The sequence below is a fragment of the Periplaneta americana genome, chromosome 5 (genome assembly GCF_040183065.1).
Source record: "Periplaneta americana isolate PAMFEO1 chromosome 5, P.americana_PAMFEO1_priV1, whole genome shotgun sequence".
Lineage (NCBI taxonomy): Eukaryota > Metazoa > Arthropoda > Insecta > Blattodea > Blattidae > Periplaneta > Periplaneta americana.
Window position 1 is genome coordinate 189,497,682 of NC_091121.1, and position 24,573 is coordinate 189,522,254.

General features: G+C 35.3%; 1 protein-coding gene across 1 annotated transcript in view; it reads right to left on the reverse strand.

Annotated features, from left to right (window-relative positions):
- The window catches only part of Orc1 (origin recognition complex subunit 1), a 394,865-nt gene that overhangs the window by 21,314 nt on the left and 348,978 nt on the right, over positions 1 to 24,573 (reverse strand). Inside the window, exons 5-8 of the mRNA XM_069826928.1 lie at positions 21,486 to 22,618; positions 17,065 to 17,187; positions 13,694 to 14,167; positions 5,240 to 5,436 (exon numbers count right to left, since the gene is read on the reverse strand). Coding sequence (XP_069683029.1) covers positions 5,240 to 5,436; positions 13,694 to 14,167; positions 17,065 to 17,187; positions 21,486 to 22,618 — 1,927 coding nt within the window. The remainder of the gene's footprint in view (positions 1 to 5,239; positions 5,437 to 13,693; positions 14,168 to 17,064; positions 17,188 to 21,485; positions 22,619 to 24,573) is intronic.

Genomic DNA, 24,573 nt, shown 5'->3' on the forward strand with positions numbered 1-24,573 from the left:
GGTATTTGTCCAGGTTGGTTCCTTAAAGCCTTCAATGGGAAGGATTAATGGCTCTCCACCCTGTATCCGACAGATACCCTTTTGCAGCCAGTTAATTCCCGATTTACCACGAAAATCGTCTGTAGCTGCATTTAGATTGGCAACAGGCCATGATTGTTTGGCCAAACACCTGTACAGAATTGGAATATATCAGTCCCCTAACTGTCCATTGTGCAACTCAAACCAAGAAATGGATTCGGAACACCTCAAAATCTGTGCTTCAGTGGCTGGTCATGATAATATCTTTGAAAAATATTGGAGTGCAAGAGGTCAAATGACTTTATTGTCAAACGCCTGGCATTAGAAAACAACAACAACAACATTTTGAAGTGATGTATAAATGGCTTCAACTTCGCCATCAAAATTTGTTGTGTACTTGCCAACATTTTTATAAAGAGAAAAGTATTGGCAAGTAGCTCCTGCTCCAGCTCCTTCATTTTGATCCATGAGAGATCCATCAGTGTAAATGTACAACCAGTCCTTCTGTGGATATTTTCTATTAATTGTTTGTAGGGCAATGGCTTTTGCTACTTCTGGATTTATATCTTTTTTGTTGAAGACTTCATCAAGATCAAGGCAGCAGTCTACTTTGAAGTTATTAAGTGGATTATATCGAGTGTACTGAGAAAAATTTTATCGATATAATCCCATTTCTCCTGTCTTCAGAATCTTCATGATATTGCCTCATGAGTAGGAATCCTGTATGAGAGAAACTGAAATCCTAGACACTTCATAATTATTTTAAAATTCACATGAAGTGTTGTGTGTATAGAAAGTGATAAGATGTTATTTTAACTTGTTTTATCTTATTAACTTCAATTAAAAAAACTATAATAAAATTAATTAAATCAAATCATCTCTAATGATGTTTCAGCTGATGTGCTGGCGTATTTTTTTTTTTTTTAACGAAAGATAATTTTGTAATTTTTATAACTGACATCATCTTTACAACAGAGACATTCTGAACTGTTGTTAGTCTATTCTAGTTATTTTATTCATAACTGTTACTCAATCTGCCTCATTGCTAAACAAATTTCAGTAAAATTCCACTTAACAGTTTTAAAGAGACATCTAAGTGTGAATTGGTTTGAGTTTTATAAAATTATCAACATCCAGGACTAGTTCCTTCAACACCAAACTTGTATCTTTTATTGGATTGCCCATCTTTTGAATGGCTTTCCCAAATATCTTCCACCATCTGGTATGTAGTGTATAATTGTCCTTGATAACCTGTTGTTTATCTGTAGTACATAACGTTTTGCATATAAATGGCACACATTTTCGTCTCCTCATTTGATTCTTCTTTACTTCCTAATCCATAGACATCACACACCTGCACGCAAATTTAAAGACTATATCTTTATTCATAGTATAGCAAAGAAATGAAATGTTAAAAGTAATATTAAATTACACATTATTATGAACTTGTAGGGGGGGAAAATAACTGGCAACCTCCTATCCCATTATCTCCAGGCCAGTAGCGGCCCACGGTTACAAAGGTTGGCAGTTCTGCATGAAAAATAGTGTATTTAGCAAACACATGCTGTTTATTGCATCTAAATCGCATTATGCGTGTAATTACAGCCCCTTCTCGAAGTTGACTGTGCACCCGAAATTCTACTCCATCCATCTGTGCGCTACACCTCTCCCACCTGGTACAACTAGTCACGTAGTGGAGATGTGCCCCACATGCTTTTCTAGTTTTTTAAGTCAAATTAACTAAATCCTTCACTCCAGTGTTTGTCCATGTATTTTCTCCACTAAACAGAACACACGGGTGGGGGAGAAAGCATTTTCATTAATGCAGCAAAAAACCAATTGTTTCCATTACACATTTCGGTATGGAACTTACTAGTAGGCGACATAATTTCCTCGACTTTTTCCAGAAATTTCAATATTTAAACTTTGTGTAGAACGTCCTAATTTCTTAAGTTAACATGCAATTTCTCTCTTAATTTCGAAAAGGGTTGGTCGATTAGGTTTTCATTTCATTCATTTTTAATATAGAATATTTCCTTCGACACACTGACTAACCACATCACACCACCCACAGTACTATAACACACTGGAACTGTAATGATATACAGTAGTCCAGAAGCCTGTGTGTTCTAACGCAGGTCATAAAGAGCTGAGGGTGTTGACGGTTCTTTTGTATATTCGGAGAGAGCTGCTTCGGTTGCAGCTCTAATGCAGTCTTATGAAACCATAACGTCTTTGTATGGGACGGTGAAGGAAACCAGTTTTCTGCTGCCGACTACCCTACGTTGAGCTCCAGGAACTGCCGATCACAGATCCAAAAAGCACACTACAGCTAAAATTCTCGAGCAGTTCAAGGCTCCTACAGACAGTAAAATCTCGAATCGAAGGAGAATGAATTGGAAAAATAAATGAAACAATGAACTAGATTACATAAAAGCACGTTTTAAATTTTTAATTTTTTCAGGTCCATTTAAATGGCGGTTCTGCAGCTCTGCAGTTCTTATTGTAGAGCCACTCCTGCTCCAGGCTGAGTTGTCTCACAAGTGATGCCCTATTATTGTCACTAATGGGTTCCAACCAATTTTTGGATGCTGACTAAGCATATGAACTTGTTTCTAAGTCAAATTGCTTGTATTTTAAGTTGTTGTTGTTATCCAATGCCGGGCTTTGGCAACGAAGCCATTAAGGCTCCCCCAAACGGACGCGATACGGAATGCGTTACGATTTTGCGATAAATATTTTCATTGCGTTCAATGATTGTGTTCACACACACGCGATTATCGCAATATGCGTTATTATCGCAGCAAGTAGAACGCGATTTTGCGTTCTATTCTCCCGGAGATGTAGATCGCGAGAACGTCACGCGTTTATTTTGATGCTGGGTTGAAGTGTGTCATTTATGGATCCATCTTCAAAGGAAGAGGAACTTCTCTTTCTTGGATGAGAATCGTCGCAGGCAAAGTAGGTGCAGGTAAGTCCATGGTAGTCATGTACGGTTAAGATAAACAATATAAAACGGTATAAAGTGATGATTTAGCTTTTCTTTGCCATGAACGTGAAATAAATAACAAGTACGCCTACCCGATTATAAACTTTATTTTTTTTTTTTTAATTTGCTCTTTTTGTTGCAGGAGGTTGTGGATTCACGAGTTAAATGCCACAAGGGAAGAAAAAGATTAATTTTATGCCTTAGTTCAACAACTAACCTTAGCACTCTGCTAACCTTGAGGAGCCTACTAGTAAAGAATTTCAATGTTTAGAGTACTCATAAAATAACGAATTTTAATGTGAAGTAAATTCAGTAGTAATTTATTCTAAACATACCTACGTCTAATGATTTACTTACATAAGTATATCTAGAGTGTGGTAAGATATCGAAAGTAATAAAACTCCGAGAAACAAATTACATAACTTTTTGTTTCCACATACTTTATTAATTTTATATTTCTGCACAATTATTTATAATATTGTACAAGCATTTTGCAATTTGCACAAATAATTTTTTTTTTTCATTTGTGCATTTTTGCGACAGTTATTTATTTTCTATCTTAATCCCGCGTAAGTCTACAAGCCAGTATGACATCAAATTATAAATAAATAATTGCACTCATTGTTTACATCTAACTTTGTAGCTATCTCCTTCCATTTCTTCTCCTTTTCCATGCCACGGATTTTCCTTTACGAACTCAATAAAAAATTCCACGTTCGTTTACAAGTAATCCGAAATCGCAATCTGTGAGCACAAGTGATATACACCTGCTGAAGGTAACTGGTCTTTGCGCTGTGGCTGGAAAACTAAAATCCGCATATGTGGTCACCCATTACGATATTCTGATTGGCTGGGGACGTTAGAATATCGTATATCGCGGACGCGCCAGTTTGGGCACCTCTTCGCGATAGTGCGATATTGCATTATCGCGAAATTGTAACGCTATCGTAACGCATTCCGTATCGCATCTGTTTGGGGAGGCCTTTAGTGTTCTTGCTCTCCAATATTTCTCTGTGGTGGATCCATCAGGTAGAACTTCACAGGCTATGAGATGATCTTCAGTCATTTCTTCTTCTTAGTTGCATAGAGGGCAATTTGGATTTGTGTAAATTCCTATTTTATTCAAGTGTTTGGCCAAATAATCGTGTTCTGTAAGCAGTCTGAATTTTGCTACTGCAGATTTACGTGGGATTTCTGGAATAATTTCTGGTTTTTTTATTAAAATGCTCCATTTTTTATCTTTGGCTTTGGTACATAGTGTTTGGTTTTGCTTGATTTTATATTTATTTTTAATTAGTCTTTTGATGGATGTAAAAGGTAGGCTTGTATTTGTATTCTGAATTAAATTGGATCCTTTTTTGGCAAGAAAGTCAGCAGTTTCATTTCCAGCAATTCCGCAATGTGCAGGTATCCATTGCAATTGAATTCTTTTCTGTAGTTTTTGAAGTTGTTGGATCATTTTATGACATTCTTTAATTTGGATTGACATTTTATATGAATTTATTGCATATAATGCTGCTTTAGAATCAGAGATAATGACAGCATTTTGAAATTTATCTATTCTGTATAGTAGGTGTTGGAGTGAGATATGAATAGCCATTATTTCCGCATCAAAATTTGTTGTATGATGTCCTGCTGGTTCATAAAATGAGAATAACGCACACGTAATTCCTGATCCTGAGTTGTTATCGATAATAGACCCTCTGTGTAGATATGTAACCATTCTTCTGGTGGGTATCTATTGTTCACAGCTTCTAATGCCAGCGCTTTTAGTACAGGTTTGGAAGTTTCATCTCTTACGCTGGCCTGCCACGGCGTAGAAATGTTCCACAAGTGGTGCTTGTGAGAAAGGTCGGTGGACTCTAAAACTCCTCCCAGCCAGGACCGATGGACCCATTAACCAAGGACAGGTGTGGCCCTCCAGTCATACTGGGGGTTTACGTGAGTGGGTGATGAAACCACCATTACAAACAAAAAATTGGTGCCCACTTAAAAAACGGTTACACTTATGCTAATTAGCCTAATGGCTTGTATTTTAAGTAAAAACTGTATTCACTTTAAAAGCAGTGTAATTTCAACCCTATCCATGAGAAACCTGTTGGATTTTCGAGCTAGCATTGTAACACATTCTGGCACTTAGGTAAGTGGCCAGACTCTTTAGCTGAAAAAAAAATATCTTATGATAAAGAATAGATCATATTTTGTTCTACACTGCTCTTTCAATCAGCTTACCCTCCAGTCCTATCAAGAAGCTTGTCTTCCACAAAGCGATATATGTTTTCGAATTCTTTTTCTCGGCATGGAAGGGACTTAGGAACTGCAGAAACATGTAGTCTGGCACGGGCCTCCTCCAGCACACTGCCTGGTGTTGACACACAACTAGTACGAGTCGGCATTGAGGGTGTCAACAGCAAACGGCGTGCAGAATTCTGTGTGGAAAATACAGCACTATAGTTAAGAACATGTAAAAATTTCCAAACATTAGGTAGAGCATTGTCTTATTAAAACATATCCATTCTAATCCTCAGTGATCTAGTGACTATAATACTAGTAGACGCACATAGATTCCATATCACAGGACTAGGCACAAGGTGGACTGATTTAAATCAACGTGATTTTAATCAACTGATTTTATTTTTCTTAACCATTGATTTAAATCATTTTTTAGTTTTTACGGTTGTATTTTAAACATATAAAAATTTATTCTGTGAGGTCAATGTTATGCCATTGGAACTTTTAAATTTTTAAATATAAACAATTGATTAAAATGTGTCTTAGTGAAACTTACAGCAGAGTCCGTATAGGCCAGTTTCTATCTGATGCTTTTCCAATTCAATGCGGGCTAAAGCAGGGGGATGCACTATCACCTTTACTTTTTAACTTCGCTTTAGAATATGGCATTAGGAAAGTTCAGGATAACACAGAGGGTTTGGAATTGAACGGGTTACATCAGCTTCTTGTCTATGCAGATGACGTGAATATGTTAGGAGAAAATCCACAAACGATTAGGGAAAACACGGAAATTCTACTTGAAGCAAGTAAAGCGATAGGGTTGGAAGTAAATCCCGAAAAGACTAAGTATATGATTATGTCTCGTGACCAGAATATTATACGAAATGGAAATATAAAAATTGGAGATTTATCCTTCAAAGAGGTGGAAAATTCAAATATCTTGGAGCAACAGTAATAAACAGGGAAAGGATTTATATGTAAATACATATTTACTTATAAAGCTAATATAATTTATATTTTGCATTATCTTTATGTTTCACAATGTGTAGGGTTGAAAAATCCTACTTTTATTTTCCATATTTTTCCATATTTTAGAGTTTAGTACATATTTTCGTTAATTTCCATATATTTTCCATATTTCATATAAAACAGTCCATATTATATTAGGTTTAACAATAAAACAAAACAAAATTCCATTAACTTTTAAAAATACATTTCAACAATAGAGATTTAAACACATGTTCAGTAATCCCTTTAACATCAGAGTTATTTGAAAATTAGCAGTCCTATCAACAATGGGAAAGTAAGTTACAAAACTGTATTAATTTAATTTAAAATTTTTAACAGACTTCAGTTGTGCAGCTCAACAGTTAAATGCCAGTCAGAGTACACATAGGTTCAGTTTTGTAAATCATACTATAAAGACGGTAAATATGCCAAAAGTACGTCATTCAGTCAATTTAAAATCAAAACTAACAAGTTACATTTCAGAATTTAAAGAAGATGGTTTATCAACTGACAATAAAATATTATTTTGTAATTTGTGTCAGTGTGCAGTATCATCTACACAAAAGTTCCTGGTGCAACAACACATTACAACTAGTAAACATCAGGCCAACAAACAACTAAATTCCAAGCAGAGACAATTGTTTTTAACACAACCAACAACATCGAATGTAAGATCTGAGTTTAACATCGACCTGTGCCGTTCTCTCATCTCTGCTGATATTCCTCTCTACAAACTAAAGAATAAGGTCTTCAGGGAATTCCTTGGAAAATATACTCAACATACAATCCCGGATGAGTCAACACTTAGGAAGACGTATGCTCCATCCATCTACGATGAGACAATACAGAAGATAAGAGATGAAATTAAAGATAGTTCAATTTGGGTTTCCATTGATGAGACTCCCGACAAAGAAGGTAGACTTGTTGGTAATGTACTTATCGGTTTGTTAAGTGAACAATATTCTGAACGAATTCTTTTACATTGTGATGTTCTAGAAAAGTGCAATAACAAAACTATAGTTAAACTGTTCAACGAAGCTATGGGTATCCTGTGGCCAAAGGGTATTATGTACGATAATGTGTTATTCTTTATTAGCGATGCTGCCCCTTATATGGTCAAAGCTGGACAAGCATTATCTGTTGTATATCCTAAATTGACTCATTTTACTTGTGTGGCGCATGCATTTCATCGTGTGGCAGAAGTGGTCAGAGACAATTTCCCTAAAGTAGATTTGTTGATTTCATCAGTGAAAAAAGTATTTCTCAAAGCTCCCAGTAGAGTTAACGTGTTGAAAGAAATGTACCCTGAAATTCCATTGCCACCAAAGCCAATTTTAACTAGATGGGGTACATGGCTAGAAGCAGTTGAATATTATGCCGAACATATAGACTCTATTAACAATGTTCTCCTTGCATTGGACTCTGAAGATGCAGTCTCAATTGATACTGCGAAAACAGTTACCTGTGACATAAGTGTGAAGAATGACTTAGCTCACATTCAGCATACATTTTCATGCATCATAAAAACGCTCAAAAGTCTCCAAAATAGGCACCTTTCACTATCTGAAAGTTTTGAAATTATAAATAGTACTGTGGAACAACTGAATCGTGGTAGAGGTAAAGTTGCAGATGCAGTAAGAGCTAAGGTGGACACTGTACTTTCAAAAAACCCTGGATATGAAGAACTACAAAAGGTTGTTTCTGTGATGAGTGGTGAATCAACAGTGAAGATTAACTTGGACTTATCCCCAGCAGACATTGTGAAATTGAATTATGTACCAGTTACTTCTTGTGACGTCGAACGCTCTTTTAGTCAGTATAAATCTATCCTCAGAGACAATAGAAGAAGATTCACTTTTCAGCACTTGAAAGAAATGTTTGTAACCTATTGTTATGGTAACAGACAATAAAAATTGTGTTTTGTTGAAACTACATTGGAAGATAAGGTACGTCCATTATATTTTTTGTTTAGTTTGATTAAAATGTACCAATATTTAACGTACATAGTCATTTTTTTATAATTTTAAGTCCATATTTAATTCCATATTTTGGTAAAAATAACTACATATATATTTACATATTTCATATATTTTTAGTCCATATAAATCCGTTCCCTGGTAATAAATATAAATGACACTCAGGAGGAAATTAAACGCAGAATAAATATGGGAAATGCCTGTTATTATTCGGTTGAGAAGATTTTATCATTCAGTCTGCTCTCAAAAAATCTGGAAGTTACAATTTATAAAACAATTATATTACCGGTTGTTCTATATGGTTGTGAAGCTTGGACTCTCACTTTGAGAGAGGAACAGAGATTAAGGATGTTTGAGAATAAGGTTCTTAGGAAAATATTTGGGGCTAAGAGGGATGAAGTTACAGGAGAATGGAGAAAGTTACACAATGCAGAGCTGCACACATTGTATTCTTCACCTGACATAAATAGGAACATTAAATCCAGACGCTTGAGATGGGCAGGGCATGTAGTATGTATGGGCGAATCCAGAAATGCATACAGAGTGTTAGTTGGGAGGCCGGCGGGAAAAAGACCTTTGGGGAGGCCGAGACGTAGATGGGAAGATAATATTAAAATGGATTTGAGGGAGGTGGGAGGTGAGATGATAGACACTGGATTAATCTTGCTCAGGATAGGGATCAATGGCGGGCTTATGTGAGGGCGGCAATGAACCTCCGGGTTCCTTAAAAGCCAATAAGTAAGTAAGTAAATGATTAAATGGCGATCTTACTCGTGTTAATTATGTAAGCATGTGTGGCTTACAGCTGTTTCGGTGTTACTTGACACCATCCTCAGAGCCTACTAGATCTCGGCACTATCTCAACTTCGCTGCCTGTTGTGTGGGTGCGTTTGTGTGATGAAGAGTTGTGTCAAATAGTGTGTGTGTTCTCAAATTGATCTGTGTGTTGAGAATTTGATTAGGGTGTGTTTTAGTGTGTCTGTATATTTCATATTGTTCTAGTGTGTTGAGTTTTTGGTTTTTGGGTTGTACAGTATGTGTAGGATTTCCATGTCTGTATTTATGTTATTGTATGTGTGGTTAGCATTAGTTATGTGTTCGGCATATGTAGATGTATTGTGTCCTCTGGTTATTGCTTTAATGTGTTCTTTGTATCGAGTTTGGAATGATCTGCCTGTCTGTCCAATGTAGAAACCGTCGCAACTATTGCATGTGAGTTTGTATATGCCTGTGTGGTTGTATTTATTTGTTTGTGTTGTTTGTGTCAAATTCTCAACACACAGATCAATTTCAAAACACACACACCATTTGACACAACTCTTCATCACACGAATGCACCCACACAATAGGCAGCAAAATTGAGATAGCGGTGAGATCTAGTAGGCTCTGTCAAGTAACACCGAAACAGCTGTAAACCACACATCCTTACATAATTAACACGAGTAAGATCGCCATTTAATCAATTATTTATATTCAAGTGTTAAAAGTAGTGTACGAAAGATTCAACATGGATTTTTAAATATATTAGACAACATTGTTGGGACATTGTCAATTACAGGCAGTGTTGCTAACCGTACGATCTAATCATACAAATACGATAATAAATTTGATATCATGTACAATCGTATGATCCAACCTGTGGATAGTACGCAAAATGTACGACCCTGTCGACAAAGAGAGTAAAACATGTCAAAAAGGGTGGATTTTAAACATTTATTACAATTTACGACATTTGAAATTTTATATATACATTTCTGCAGTATTACGGGTATATTTCACTTATATACTTAAAGTAGTTTCTGCATGTAGCACTTCTGTATTATAGGTCTCGCAAGTACGAATTACCGACAGAAGGAATGCGAATCAAACACTGCGATAAGGAAGAGCGGGAGAGAGGAAAGGTCACGAGATAGCCTGAATGATATTCAAGGGTACAGTCAAAAAAGAGAAATGACATCAATAGAATCAGTCTTGCATTGTGATGGTTACATTACGACTTTAGTTTGTTCCATTGCATGTGAATATGTGTCTTGTATCGCACGGTATTATTATTTCATTCGTAAACATATGTTGCACGTTTAATTAGCTTTGAATTTTTCCCTTGCTACGTTCTTTATTTCCACAGCGATGTCCTCATTTGTTCATCTTCTTGGAAGAGACAGTACTTCCATCGGCTCGCACCTCTCCCCTCTCGGCGTGCCTACATACACACGTCAAAACAGACAGCAATGCCACCATTGCTTTTCGGTAATCGTTTCTTGTGCGAGCTATACAAGTACTGTACAGTCGACTGTCGCAAAACATATCTATATATATATAATTTGAACTGGTAATGGAAATTACAGGAAAACGGCTGAACGGATTTTAATAAATGGCCCCTCATTTTGAAGCTTGGAACCCAAAGTTTTTCGGAAAAGTAGTAGTTTTCAGTGAAATGTCAATTTTCCTACATAATTTTCCTATTTTCCAAAATCCATCTGTTGTCAGTTTTGAGAACTAATTTTATTCAATCACGGCCGACTTGATTGAATTTCAGAACAAAACACACACTACAATAAACAATAGGCTATTACACGAAGGCCATGACCTGCAGGATTGCCGACATATTTAGAGCTCAATTCAATTTATTATTAAAAACTGATTATGCAGTGTATAATTTTCTGAGTACAGCTGTGTATTGGATATTCAAATCTACGAAACTTGAGGTGGTTTGATGGCATTATTACCATTAGAAATTAAATATTATTATACCGGTAGTTAATATCATGATGCATCTATTTTTCATTAATTGTACATAGCTAATATTGATGCTATATTGATGACAAGAAAGTGAAACGTTTTGTGGTTATGTAAGTAAATGTAGAGAATATCTTAACTTAGATTTTCACTTCTATAATTTACTGAGTGGCTGCTATATATAACTACAAAACTTAAGTAAGATAATAATATTGTTACTAAAAATCAAATATTTTTATATTTATTAACCCAGTGGGGTTGGGTCTTTTTCATATACTTAATGGCGGTGTAGTGTAGATATTGATGTGTCATTGTCTTCAGTATTGCCTTGAGAGAGCGCAAAAATTACAGTTCCTAAGGAAAGATCAAAAAGTATTACTTACTGATAAAATAAGAGGCCTACAAAATTTTCTGGTCTCCAGATCATTTCAGCAAGACCTCTTAGTAGGATAAAATTATTTTACGCTGTACATTTCAAGTTCTATATGCAGCAGCTATACGAAAATGCTATTGTTCGAAAGCTTAGCAAACCTGACATTTTTTTAACTTTTGCCTACAATCCGCAATGACCTGAAATAGCTACTGCTATCGTCCTGACATTGATACTTGCGTTTTCGCGTTGAAACTCAAAAACTGAAGTTGGATAGGTTCAAGAAAAAGTATTTGGCCTAAAAAAATCCATTCAGAGGGAGTATGTTTCATTATTATGGAAGCAAATAACTTTCAGAATGTCTGGTATTCTTCACTGAAAATAAATCTGAAAATTTTTTATTTGAACGTCTAACGAACTTAGTTTGCAGCATTTGCTGCACAAGCCTCTAGTTTCTATAATATTGCTCGCCTGTGTCTCCAGGTCCAGGCGACATGACAGTTTGATTTTGGTAAACATTATCATAGCAACAAGAAATGACGTAGTGTCCATTACTTACGCCTATTCAAAAAAGATGCTGACAAATATTCCTTTGTTTATTTCCAAATATCTCAGAAAAATGGTCTCTCCAATCCTCTGAATAGCCTAAATATAATTATTACTGTTTCCACATAAGCATGTAATAACTAATAAGTTGATTATAATGTTTTGAGGACCCCACAACAGAAAAAGGAAATAAACATATTCAAAATATGGGCCTCTTTTGTGCGTAGAAAGGAACAAGGAACAGCCTGTTGTAGTACTTGCTTCTGCCAGTCGTGTTTTGTGATAGTGTATGTGTATTTATTCACACTGCAATGGGTATATACCCGGTGGCAGTGGTAACTAATTACACTCAATAATGACAATAATAAACTTATTAATTAAAAATACAATTAATAATAATACTAATTATTAATACTAACAATAATAATAATAATAATAATAATAATAATAATAATAATAATAATAATAATAATAATAATAATAATAACAATAATAACAACAACAACAACAGGGAATATCCTAAGTTAAATGAAGCACTATCACTTAAAATAACATTTAAAATAAATCTAATTTCTATCTTAAACCTAAGATCGAACTAAAACCCACGAGTATGATATGTTCATATCTGCACAAGTGCCTTTCAACACCACACTCATTTCGCTGTCAACTCACTCACTGCACTGGAACTACGGCACATTTCACTGATTCTATCCTGATTTCACTAACACTTCAAAAACATTTCACTGTTCCAAATACTTTGCACTGCCACTATGAACTATAAAGCTTCACTGACAGGAACACGTTTCACTTACACAGCACACTTCACTGACACAACATAATTCTTCACTGACACAACACACTTCACTGACACAACACACTTCACTGACACAACATAATTCTTCACTGATACAACACACTTCACTGACACAACATAATTCTTCACTGATACAACACACTTCAATAACAAAATATCATTTACACCCTTTAAATACTGTGTATAAATACCGTCTATTAGTAAAGTCCTTAAGCCTATTTTTAATACATTTTTTGGTTGTTGGTAAAGTCTTTAGTAAGTCTGCAGGTAAAGCATTCCAGTCCCTGATAGTACGACTGAGAAAAGAAAACTTTCCAGTGTCCGTCCTCTGTTGTCTTTCCCTCAATTTATATGAGTGGTCATTCCTTGAAGAGTAATTTGGCGGCTGCAACCTTTTTTTTTTTATTTCTCACCAGGCAGGCTCACCTCTGTATGTTTTGAACAGTGCACATAATCGAATTCGCGTTCTCCTGTCCGTGAGTGTATCCCATTTTAATGGTGAATTTTTCCGACAACACTTGAGAGCCCGGTTTTTAATCTTTTCCAGTGTCTTAATATGTTCTAATCTGTAAGGATCCCAACATGCAGCACCATATTCCATTACTGGACGTACTAGTGATTTATATGCAATCTCTTTGGATTTATCAGAGCCTTTTCTTAGTACCCTCATCACGAAGTGTAACGCTCTCCATGCTTTTCCCGCTGTGTCTGTAACGTGTTCCCCCCAGCCGAGATCGCTGCTAAATGTTATTCCGAGGTAGTGGAAGTGGCAGTAAGAAATCAGGTGTCATTGTGATAGGTTCTGACGTGAAATTGTAACAATGGAATCAGAAGGTAGTGATAGTGATCCTAGTAGGTCCTATTCCCAAAAATCTACATCCGGTGTACTTAAACATACAGCTCACATACGAACAGTCATGCACATTTTCACGAAGACACAGACAGACATAGAGGACATTAAATGTATGGCTAATAAATAAACATACACAAAGCAAAACTTGTACCTTTTTAGATGCAGTAGTAGATGCTTGCACATTGGCTTTTGCTTTAGGAGTTTTTGGAGTAACAGGAGTTGCATGTGTATCTTGCTTTTTCTGTGAAGGAACAGGCGTTGACAGAGGCGTAGTCCAATCATTATCATACCGCTTATTGGGCTTGCGTTTCCGAGATGAAGTTCTGACACAGGGAGAATTTCTGCTATCAGTCTTTGGAGTTCTTGGTGTGTGGGGTTCATTAGTCCTTTGCAGTTTTGATTTTAAATCATTTAAAGATTCATCTTCACTGTTATCATTGGTACACACTGTTTCTCTCTTGTGTAGTTTGGATTTTGACTGAATTGATGGCACATAATCATCATCACTGTCACTAGATACTGCTCTTTTGTGTCGTTTTGATTTGGACCGATGAGGTGATTCAGAACTGTCAGTGTCACTATCACAAATAACCCTCTTACGTCTTCTTCGAGTAGTAGATGGAGTCTGAATAACAAAAACAAGTAAAAGATATTTTTAATAACATTCAGATAACATGTAGCATCATATTACAAAAAAACTTGTGGTAAGAATAGAATATCTAATTAAAAAGTATACACTAAAATAAATTTATTGTAATTTTTCACGCCCTTTTCTTTGTTTCACTTTTTTTTAAATTTAATATCTATGTTTACATATGTATATTAATTTTTCTGAGGATATACTGAGTCCATAAGGGCTACCCTCAATAGGGGGCAGTTCAATATTATATTACATAACGCCAGCAATCTGCATAAATTAGGAAAATTTCTTTTTAGAGTTAAAATTAGATGGGAAGAGAAAGTCAAAGCTCTAATGGAGATGGAATTATAAATGTTGAGTAGTCACACAATAAGAAACTACGAACAGTAGCCAATGAAGTTAACAGAATAATTCTTAAAAGATTGAGCATAAAAAATGAAAAAGCTAAAGTAGGAGTTCTAAATACAAGAGCTATACTTATTATTAGTTTTGTATTATTATTATTATTATTATTATTATTATTATTATTAGTATTGTAAACAGAGGATACTTACAGGTTCATTATGTATTAGTTTTTGTTATATTTGTATTCAGAGTGATGGCGGATTAAGAACTGGAATACATCTAATCCGCCATGACGTGAACAAAGATTGATGAAATAAATAAATAAATAAATAAATAAATAAATAAATAAATAAATAAATAAATAAATAAATATTATATAAAAACTTTTAATTATTATATGTCAGAATAAATTGATCTTACAGCTTCCAGACTATTTACATCATTTACAAATCTACAACTATAGTGAAAAACTATACAAAAACTTTACTGCAAACCTTCCAGCAAATTGACTGATATGGCAAACTTTTAGGAGATAGTAAAATTGGCATTTTTGAGCATGATACATATTCTCAAAAACACACAACAAATTAATGATCAGCAGCAGCATAAATGAATCGTGTACTGCAGAAAACTCAGATGTTTATATCAGTAAATTTTTCAGGAGGCACAAAAAACTGATTATCTTCAAAAGTACCTGGTATTTTCAAGTGATTTTTTTTTATTATAGCAAATGTCTAGTGTTTGACATATATGAACTTCAATTTTTTTCTTTATAATTCTCAGGAAAAAAAAATCTGAAACCCTTAAAACCAAAAAACAGAGTAGCTACAATTACTGACTTTCTTTTAAAAACATGCCTCAATGTTAAATGAATTTGTACATCAATTAAGGAATTCAAATGGTGAGTAAATGTTACTTCACAATATGTCATGTTGTTTTATACTTAATTCTATTATACATAGTGAAAAGGGACTGATGCATCAACATTTTGTCTTTGTCCAATGTTTGCAGGGATCTATTGCGGTAATGGCCAAGAGAAATGACTGATTGCTAAGTAGATATGTGAAAATAATCTGAAAAGTTAATGTTTCGATTTTTTTTTTTTCTTTTTGCATATCAAACCGTTAGCCATAAATTTAAATTGAATAACTGCGAAAATCGTTAAAATAAATCTTGCAACACAGTGCACTTTAACGCATCATCGATTGAGTGCAGCAGAGGAGGTGGGGAAGGTAGGGAGTGCAGCCTGCACTTAGTAAAGTTATTGCAGTAGTTGTGATGTTGCCAAATGCTTCACAGAAATATGATTTCCTCTAAAACAGTGAATGCTAGAGAAAAAATTTACTTAGATTTTTCAAATCTCTCCTTATGATCTATTGCCAGTTTCATTGTGGTGTAAAGGTTTACCATTCACCCTGTATTCTTTTTCAGAACATAAATATGGGTAAAATTTCGTAACCCCCTCAATATAATAATTGTGATATGTTATAATTTTCCTAATCCCCATAAAGTTGTTCTATCGAGGTTCGACTGCATATTTCTGAACATTCACATACATCACTGAAGAGCACAAAGAAAGAATATTCCAAGGAAGATGTTCTACATGTTTATTGCTAATCCTCCCCATGATTTATGTTGAAACGTTCCTTACAGCAGACAGTTTTCTTCCTCGTCATGACATTTAGGATGTTACGTGCAGGTGTTATGTGCTGTCTCTTGTCACTTTATAGACCTCTTGGATATGGAACAACAAGCTTTGATGGAGAAATCGTTGCAATAAGTGAAAGTCTCAGGAATCTTCTATGCCACATCAATAAATTTAAGAATGCAGTTATATTGTCAGACTCCAAAGCAGCTATTCTATCACTAGTCTCTAAACACACACCTTCATCTCAAACAGCAGAAATAACTAAAATGCTTTCTCAATTAATAACACTCAATAAAAGAATTGTATTCCAATGGATACCATCCCATTGTGGAATCCTGGGAAACGAGAATGCGGATCCTTTAGCAAAGAAGGGCAGCACTGCTACTTACAGACCTGTTACTAAATCTACGTATTAATCTGTGAAAAGATTTATTAAATCTACATACTTAGACTTCAACAAACAAAATTTGATAACACAATCTCAAGGGAAAAAATGGAACTCTCTGCATCATAATCCACAGTTAATTCCCGATTTACCACGAAAATCGTCTGTAGCTGCATTTAGATTGGCAACAGGGCATGATTGTTTGGCCAAACACCTGCATAGAATTGGAATATATCAGTCCCCTAACTGCCCATTGTGCAACTCAAACCAAGAAATGGATTCGGAACACCTCAAAATCTGTGCTTCAGTGGCTGACTATGATAATATCTTTGAAAAATATTGGAGTGCAAGAGGTCAAATGACTTTATTGTCAAACGCCTGGCATTAGAAAACAACAACAACAACATTTAGGATGGAGTGTAGGTCAGATTTTCTCAACATAACTTTATTTGTACTCGCAGTAAACATCAAATATACAATGTTAAGTGTAAGAAAATACATTACCTCTTGTTTGATACTTTTTTCCACACGCGGCTTAGTTCGACACAGCTTAAGTCGCACTGATGAACTACAACTTGATGCATCTCCATCTTCATTTTCTTCCAAGACAGAAATCCAATGTTCTTTCTGCAAAAAAAAAAAAAAAGTGATGTAAATATAAACTTTCCTTATGCAATAAAACTTACTGCAAAAAAAAAAAAATCTTTTAAATATTTCAAACTACAGTAAAATCCCTTGTATCCGGCACCCAAATAACCAGCAATACGAAAACAATGGCACTTTTGTCTAGGCAAAAAAAAAAAGTACAGTAGAACTTGGCTATAGCGACCTCGTTTTGTGCGACACCTCGCCTATAACATCAAATATTCTGTGATCCCAACTAATTTCCCATAAGACATATGCTTTCCTACCTTGCTTAATACGACAAACGCATATGCGTCTACCTCGCATATAACGTCATTTTCAACCTCAGTTTGGAATAAGATTTTGTAAAAACCAAAGTATTTTAAGAAATATTTTGTTGAAATCTGGCCCTAACAAATTCTTTACAGTCTCCTTCTGTCATAGACCTCTGGAATGCAGGCGGATTTCCCATCCCATTGCAACCTGCCCGAATTTATGCGGTATTAGATCAGTTTCGACAGGAAGTTTTCACTAAATGCACGAATTTTAATGCAGTATGGCCACTAAAAGAAGTGAGTGACGCTTTAGAAGTCATTAGAATTATGAACATGTTCTATGAAGCTAGGGAAGGGAGCAGTGAAATTGCAACTGAAATTATGAACATAGAACGTAATTCAGCCCTAGAAAGTGTGTATTGGGCAAGTAGAAGACAACAGAGTAAAATGACTGATTACTTCACTTCTAAGTAAAGTAATTTGGTGAGTACTGAACAAACTGTTTTAATACAGAATATTGTATTTATAATTGTAGGCCTACGTGTATTTTATTATGTTCATTGTAGGCTTAAAAGTCAATACATAAGTCTAATTAAGTTTGTTATTTTTCATTTTCCACCTCACTAGACTGATAATGTGAATCTCGGTTACTACGACACTCGTTTATAACAACATAATTTTTAAGGTCCCTTGAATGTCGTTATAACCAAGTTCTACTATAGTTGTTCATGCAAAAGGGAAGATTTGGTCGAAAATGTAAGTGGTAAAAAAGTGTGTGAATTACGTGAGTGAAATGTAGTGTGTGATATTCAAATAAGTAAAAGTAATACTATAAAAGAACCATCTGTAAAAAAATGAAAAGGGTTTAATGTCAATAGCATGGCTGGTCTATACTGTGAACTAAGAAGGAAAGAAATATGAATCAGATCAGTTAATAATATTCAGTGCCTTTGGACAGCAAACCAACCCAAGCAGCTTTCCACACAATGTAACTTAATTGAATAATTTTTTCATTATTCATAAATCCAAAAGAGACATAAATAGCACTAACCTATGTTTTGATGAGCTGAGTTGTCCCTGTTGGTAGAGTGACAGACATGTACAAAAGAGACATGCAAGATTGAAATTGTTTGGATCATAACATTGAAAAAAGAAGATTGTATTTTTTGATTAAGGAAACTTGTTTACATCACAGAAATGTTACTATAGTTGTACATATACAGGATGATTCACGAGGACTTAACCGCACTTACAGAGCATATTTCTGAAGACATTTTGAGCAAAAAAGTCATGGGTCCTAGTCTCAATATTTTCAGAGTTAAGGTAAGTGTTCACTACATCGTATTGCACTCCTCGTACGAATCACACGCAATGGATATTTTAAGTGCAGTGCGTTCACTATAACAGCTTCAATACATCGCCTCATCGGATTCCCCTATCAGCTGTTTAAAACATGACGTCGTACGATATTGACATTACTGAAAACAGAGGAGTTGAGGTTAGGTCTATTAATTACGTCTGTTAGCAAATAAGAATTTGTAATTGCTTCATGCGTCTTAATTGAAGAGGAAGAAACGAAAGAAATATTGGTTACATAATATATTTGCAAGAAACGACTTGATTACTGTAATGGGAACGCCTCAAATTATATAATTCTTCGCAATTTTCTACACGCGAAATAAGTTTTCCGTCTGCCATTTTGGCGCGACAGTGAACATGGCACAACATAATAGTAACAGTCGAGCAATTAAAATTGATTTATTAAAGAAGGCCATGATTGCACGCATCGGAAAAATTGCCCATCTGAGAAACGTGGACGGAGTTGCCGAGAGGCGATGCATCCGATACGATGTAGTGAACGCGGTTAGATAACAATTACAGCAAAGATAGTCTTTTTCCGATCCGTGCTATTCGTCCGATGCGTGCGATACGACGTAGTGAACGCTTACCTTTACACTAATTTATCCACCCATCATAACCTAGACACACGATCACAACACTCCTCATTATTATCCATTCCCTCCCACTGAACATTCTCATATTCATCTTCTTTCACTGTGGCTGTTCATCAGCTTTGGAATTCCCTACCTAGTAATGTCAGGGACTGTCAGACATCAAACCAATTTAAGAACAGACTAACGAAATATTTTTCTAACAATTCTTGTTAGCAACAATAGCTGTTTCAGGTTTCTCAATGTTTAATGGTTATATATATATATCATAGAATAAATATTTAAATCATCTCATTATTATTATTTCCTATCAATCTTTATTATTGTCGCACTAACATTACTTATCTAACTTTCATTATTTACTTTCATGCTGTTTTATGGTCTAGATATTAACTATTAACTATGTAAAAAATTGTATTCAATTAGAATTAGAGTCTGGCTGGGCGGAAGAGAAGGCCTACTGGTCTTAGCTCTGCCACATTAAATAAATTACTTACTTACTTACTGACTTTTAAGAAACCTGGAGGTTCATTGCCGCCCTCACATAAGCCCGCCATTCGTCCCTATCCTAAGCAAGATTAATCCAGTCTCTACCATCATATCCCACCTCCCTCAGATCCATTTTAATATTATCTTCCCACCTACATCTCGGCCTCCCCAAAGGTCTTTTCCCCTCTGGCCTCCCAACTAACACTCTATATGCATTTCTGGATTCGCCCATACTTGCTACATGTCCTAGATTAAATAAATTATTATTATTAAATTAAATTAAATTTTAAGTTGTTAAAAAAATACTTTTCTTTTTAGTTTTAAGGATAAAATAATATTACAATTACAGAATGAGCTATTCAAAAGCATAATTTATTTAATTGGCTAGTATTCTGAAGCTAAAATTGTGTTGTTAAGTCCATAGTTACTTTGTACAGAATTTTTTTTTCTATTTTTTACTGCAAAATTACATTTTTCTCACACATTTATCACAATGATTGTTACAAATCACGTCATTCCTGTAAATTCTTTAAGACTGCATTAGCATGCAAAATTTAACTGTAAAAAATCAAGTTGCTATAAGTCGTGTGATATGTAACAATTGTTGTGATAAGTGTGTAAGAATAATGTAGTTTTTAATTAAAAACTGAAAAAAAAAAATCTGTACAAAGCAACTACGGAATTAACAACACATTTTTAGCTTTAGTCCCGCACCATGGCATCACGGTCTAAGGCATGCCGCCTAGGACTCGCATTACAGAATGCACGCTGGTTCGAGTCCTCATGGGGGAAGAAATTTTCTCATGAAATTTCGGCCAGTGTATTGGACCAGTGCCCACCCAGCATCGTGATGCACTTTGGGAGCTATGATAGGTAGCAAAAATCCGGTTCAGCAAACCAATTATAACGGCTGGGGGGATCATCGTGCTAACCACACGATACCTCCATTCTGGTTGGATGATCGTCCACTTCTGCTTCGGCATGTGAATGTGAGGCCAGCAGCCGGCTGGTTGGACTTGGCCCTTCAGGGCTGTAGCGCCATGGATTTACTCTTTTTAGCTTTAGAACACTAGTCAATTAAATAAATGATACTTCTGAATAGTTCATTCTCTATTTATAACATTCTTTTATTCTTAAAACTAAAGAAAAAAAGGTATTTTTTTAACAACTTCAAATGAGTGGAACTCTGAAAATATTGAGAATATGATATATGTTTTTATTTTATTTTAGTGGGTTATTTTACGACGCTTTATCAACATCTTAGGTTATTTAGCGTCTGAATGTGATTAAGGTGATAATGCCAGTGAAATGAGTTCGGGGTCCAGCACCGAAAGTTGCCCAGCATTTGCTCATATTGGGTTGAGGGAAAACCCCGGAAAAAACCTCAACCAGGTAACTTGCCCCGACCGGGAATCGAACCCAGGCCACCTGGTTTCGCGGCCAGACGCGCTAGCCATTACTCCACAGGTGTGGACAATATGATATATGTTATATGGCAGTTTTTGCTCAGAATGTCTACAGAAATAAGCTCCATAAGTGGCGATAAGTGAATCGTCCATTTACTCAACGAAGTAATCATACTTACATTTCTTTGTCGATTATTCCGAACTCTACTTGGGGAACTACAATCCATGGACTCCAAATAACGATTTATGACTTCAGCTTTATGGATAGCCTTCACTTCAACAATGCTACTACTACCAGCAACACATAAATCAGCAGCAGAAAGAGTGGGCTTTTTGTTTCTAGGACTCCGTACATCAGTTTTTTCATTCTTCACTACCACTTCTGTCTCAGTATCCATCTCTTTTTCACCAAGTGACAACTTCTTAGCCGAAATATGTACATTTTTGTAATTATTTATTGTTTCAATTGTGTTTCCATGTAATAACATGGCATCAGAATCAAGATGTTCAATTATTTCTTTATCATCCTGATGTAAAGCAGAAGGTAGTGTTTGTCGAGAGGTTTTTACAATAGAAGATGTTTTCTGTGAATCATTTCCAGTATTTACCTTTTGTTTTGGAGATGAAAGAACCTCATCAGTATTTCTTTTGTTTATTATTAATTTATTTTTGGATGAACGTGGACTCAGTGTTATTTCAGCATTTTCTTTCTCATAAAGTTTCGTCTTAATTTCGATTTTATGTACATTGCTACTTTTTGTTGTTCTGTCAACAGATCCTACAACTTTAGCAATTTGTTTTGATCCACTGTCAGTAGTAGTTTTCGGAGTTTTCTTTGCAGATGACTTTGATTTACTATTACTATGTGATTTAGAGGGTGTTAATTTCACAGGTGTTGAATAACCAGGTTTCAGGTTAAAGCGATTCTTAACTTTAGATTCACCTTCTGCATCATCATCTAAAATAAACATTCCATCATTAGACTCTTCATCATCTAATAAACGAGAAATATCTCCATCTTTTAATTTCGCTTTATGAACTACATCTTTTGAACCTAGCACACTTTTTCCCTTAGATTTATCCAATGTATTTAGCTTCACATCACGCTTCTTCTTTTCTTTTTCAGTCAAATTATTTTCTGCTTCATCTTCACTTTCTGATGTCATATCAATTATTTCTAAGACTCTTATATTCTTTTCACTTCCAATGCTTTGTAATGGTTTCCTGTTGAGTTCAGGAGTGGTGATTGGTACCTCCATTACTTTCAGGTGACCTTGCCCATCTCGAACGCCACACCATTTCAAGACTGGCTCTGTAAAAATATATTTGTTAGGTTATTACATTAGACAGAAGTTTAGTAAAAAGGTAAAGGTATCCCCGTAATATGCCATGAAGGCACTTGGGGGGCATGGAGGTAGAGCCCCATGCTTTCCATGACCTCGGCACTAGAATGAGGTGGTGTGGTCGGCACCACGCTCTGACCGCCTTTTACCCCCGGGAAAGACCCGGTACTCAATTTTATAGGAGGCTGAGTGAACCTCGGGGCCGTTCTGAAAGTTTGGCAACGAGAAAAAATCCTGTCACCACCTGGGATCGAACCCCGGACCTTCCAGTCCGTAGCCAGCTGCTCTACCAACTGAGCTACCCAGCCGCCAGACAGAAGTTTAGTATCATGTAAATTATGCTTAAATAAAATATTTTGCAACCAAATATACAGAAAAACTTTTGTGTTCTGTATAGCACACAAAATCATATTCTTATAATCATTGTAGGTGAAATACAGTACTGATTCATTTATGAATTCTACAGTTTAAGGGGTTAGGTACAGCTTACAGCAGTAAAATTGTCGGAGATATTCAACAGTTTTTCCTCCATTACTATATCTTGTACAATAATGAAAATTGGTATGTGTAAAACACTGTCCTGCTAATTATATGAAAAAAAAAAAATATATATATATATATATATATATATATATATATATTTTCAAAATTCAAAATGGTGGCAGTTCACTGTGCAGTAATGAAGCGTTTTCGTCATAACTCATAAACTTCTCAACTTTTTCATGTTCTCTCTCTTTTATCTTATTGCTGAAACTCATGTTTACAATATCCTGCTCTTTCAACTACATTCCTTAATAAATAATTTTGTTTTATTTTGTGTTTGAGATTTTCAAAAAATAAAATGATATTTTTTCTTAATGATATAAGATATGGAAAAACTATTTTCAAGTGTATTCTGTGTTTTTTATTTAGGAATAAAACAGTGAAAGAAATTTTATTCTAACATAAAAACAGTGAGATTAAAGCAAATTTCAGTTTTTGCTTTAAAAAATTTCCCCCTATCCACAAATATATCTGAGGGGTTTATTTTGTATGAAAATCCTTAATTTTGTGTAAAGTAATCAGAGGAAAAAAAAAAGGAGTTTAAAAAAATGGATAAAAATTGAAAAATTTTCTCCCAAGGGTAAATAAGTACCTTACTTACTTACTTGCTTTTAAGGAACCCGGAGGTTCCGCCATTGGTCCCTATCCTGTGCAAGATTAATCCAGTCTCTACCATCATATCCCACCTCCCTCAAATGCATTTTAATATTATCCTCCCATCTACGTCTCGGCCTCCCTAAAGGTCTTTTTCCCTCCAGCCTCCCAATTAACACTCTATATGCATTTCTAGATTCGCCCATACGTGCCACATGCCCTGCCCATCTCGAACGTCTGGATTTAATGTTCCTAATTATGTCAGGTGAAGAATACAATGCGTGCAGCTCTGCGTTGTGTAACTTTCTTCATTCTCCTGTAACTTCATCCCTTTTAGCCCCAAATATTTTCCTAAGAACCTTATTCTCAAACACCCTTAATCTCTGTTCCTCTCTCAAAGTAAGAGTCCTAGTTTCACAGCCATACAGAACAACCAGTAATATAACTGTTTTATAAATTCTAACTTTCAGATTTTTTGACAGCAGACTAGATGACGAAAGCTTCTCAACTGAATAATAACAGGCTTTTCCCATATTTATTCTGCGTTTAATAAGTACCTTAAATAAAGAAAATGGGAGACTACCCAGGAGATTATTAAATTACAGACCCCCTTGGATACAGAGATCGTGGACGTCTGAAGAAGCGATGGAGAGACCAGCTTTTCGCCTGACCGAACAGGCCAAATGGCCTAAACCCTGATAGCTATTGATGATGATGATAAAGAAAATGGTTAAGAAGATTCACAGCAACAATTACTGTCTGACCAGTCTTCTGTATTGTATTTACA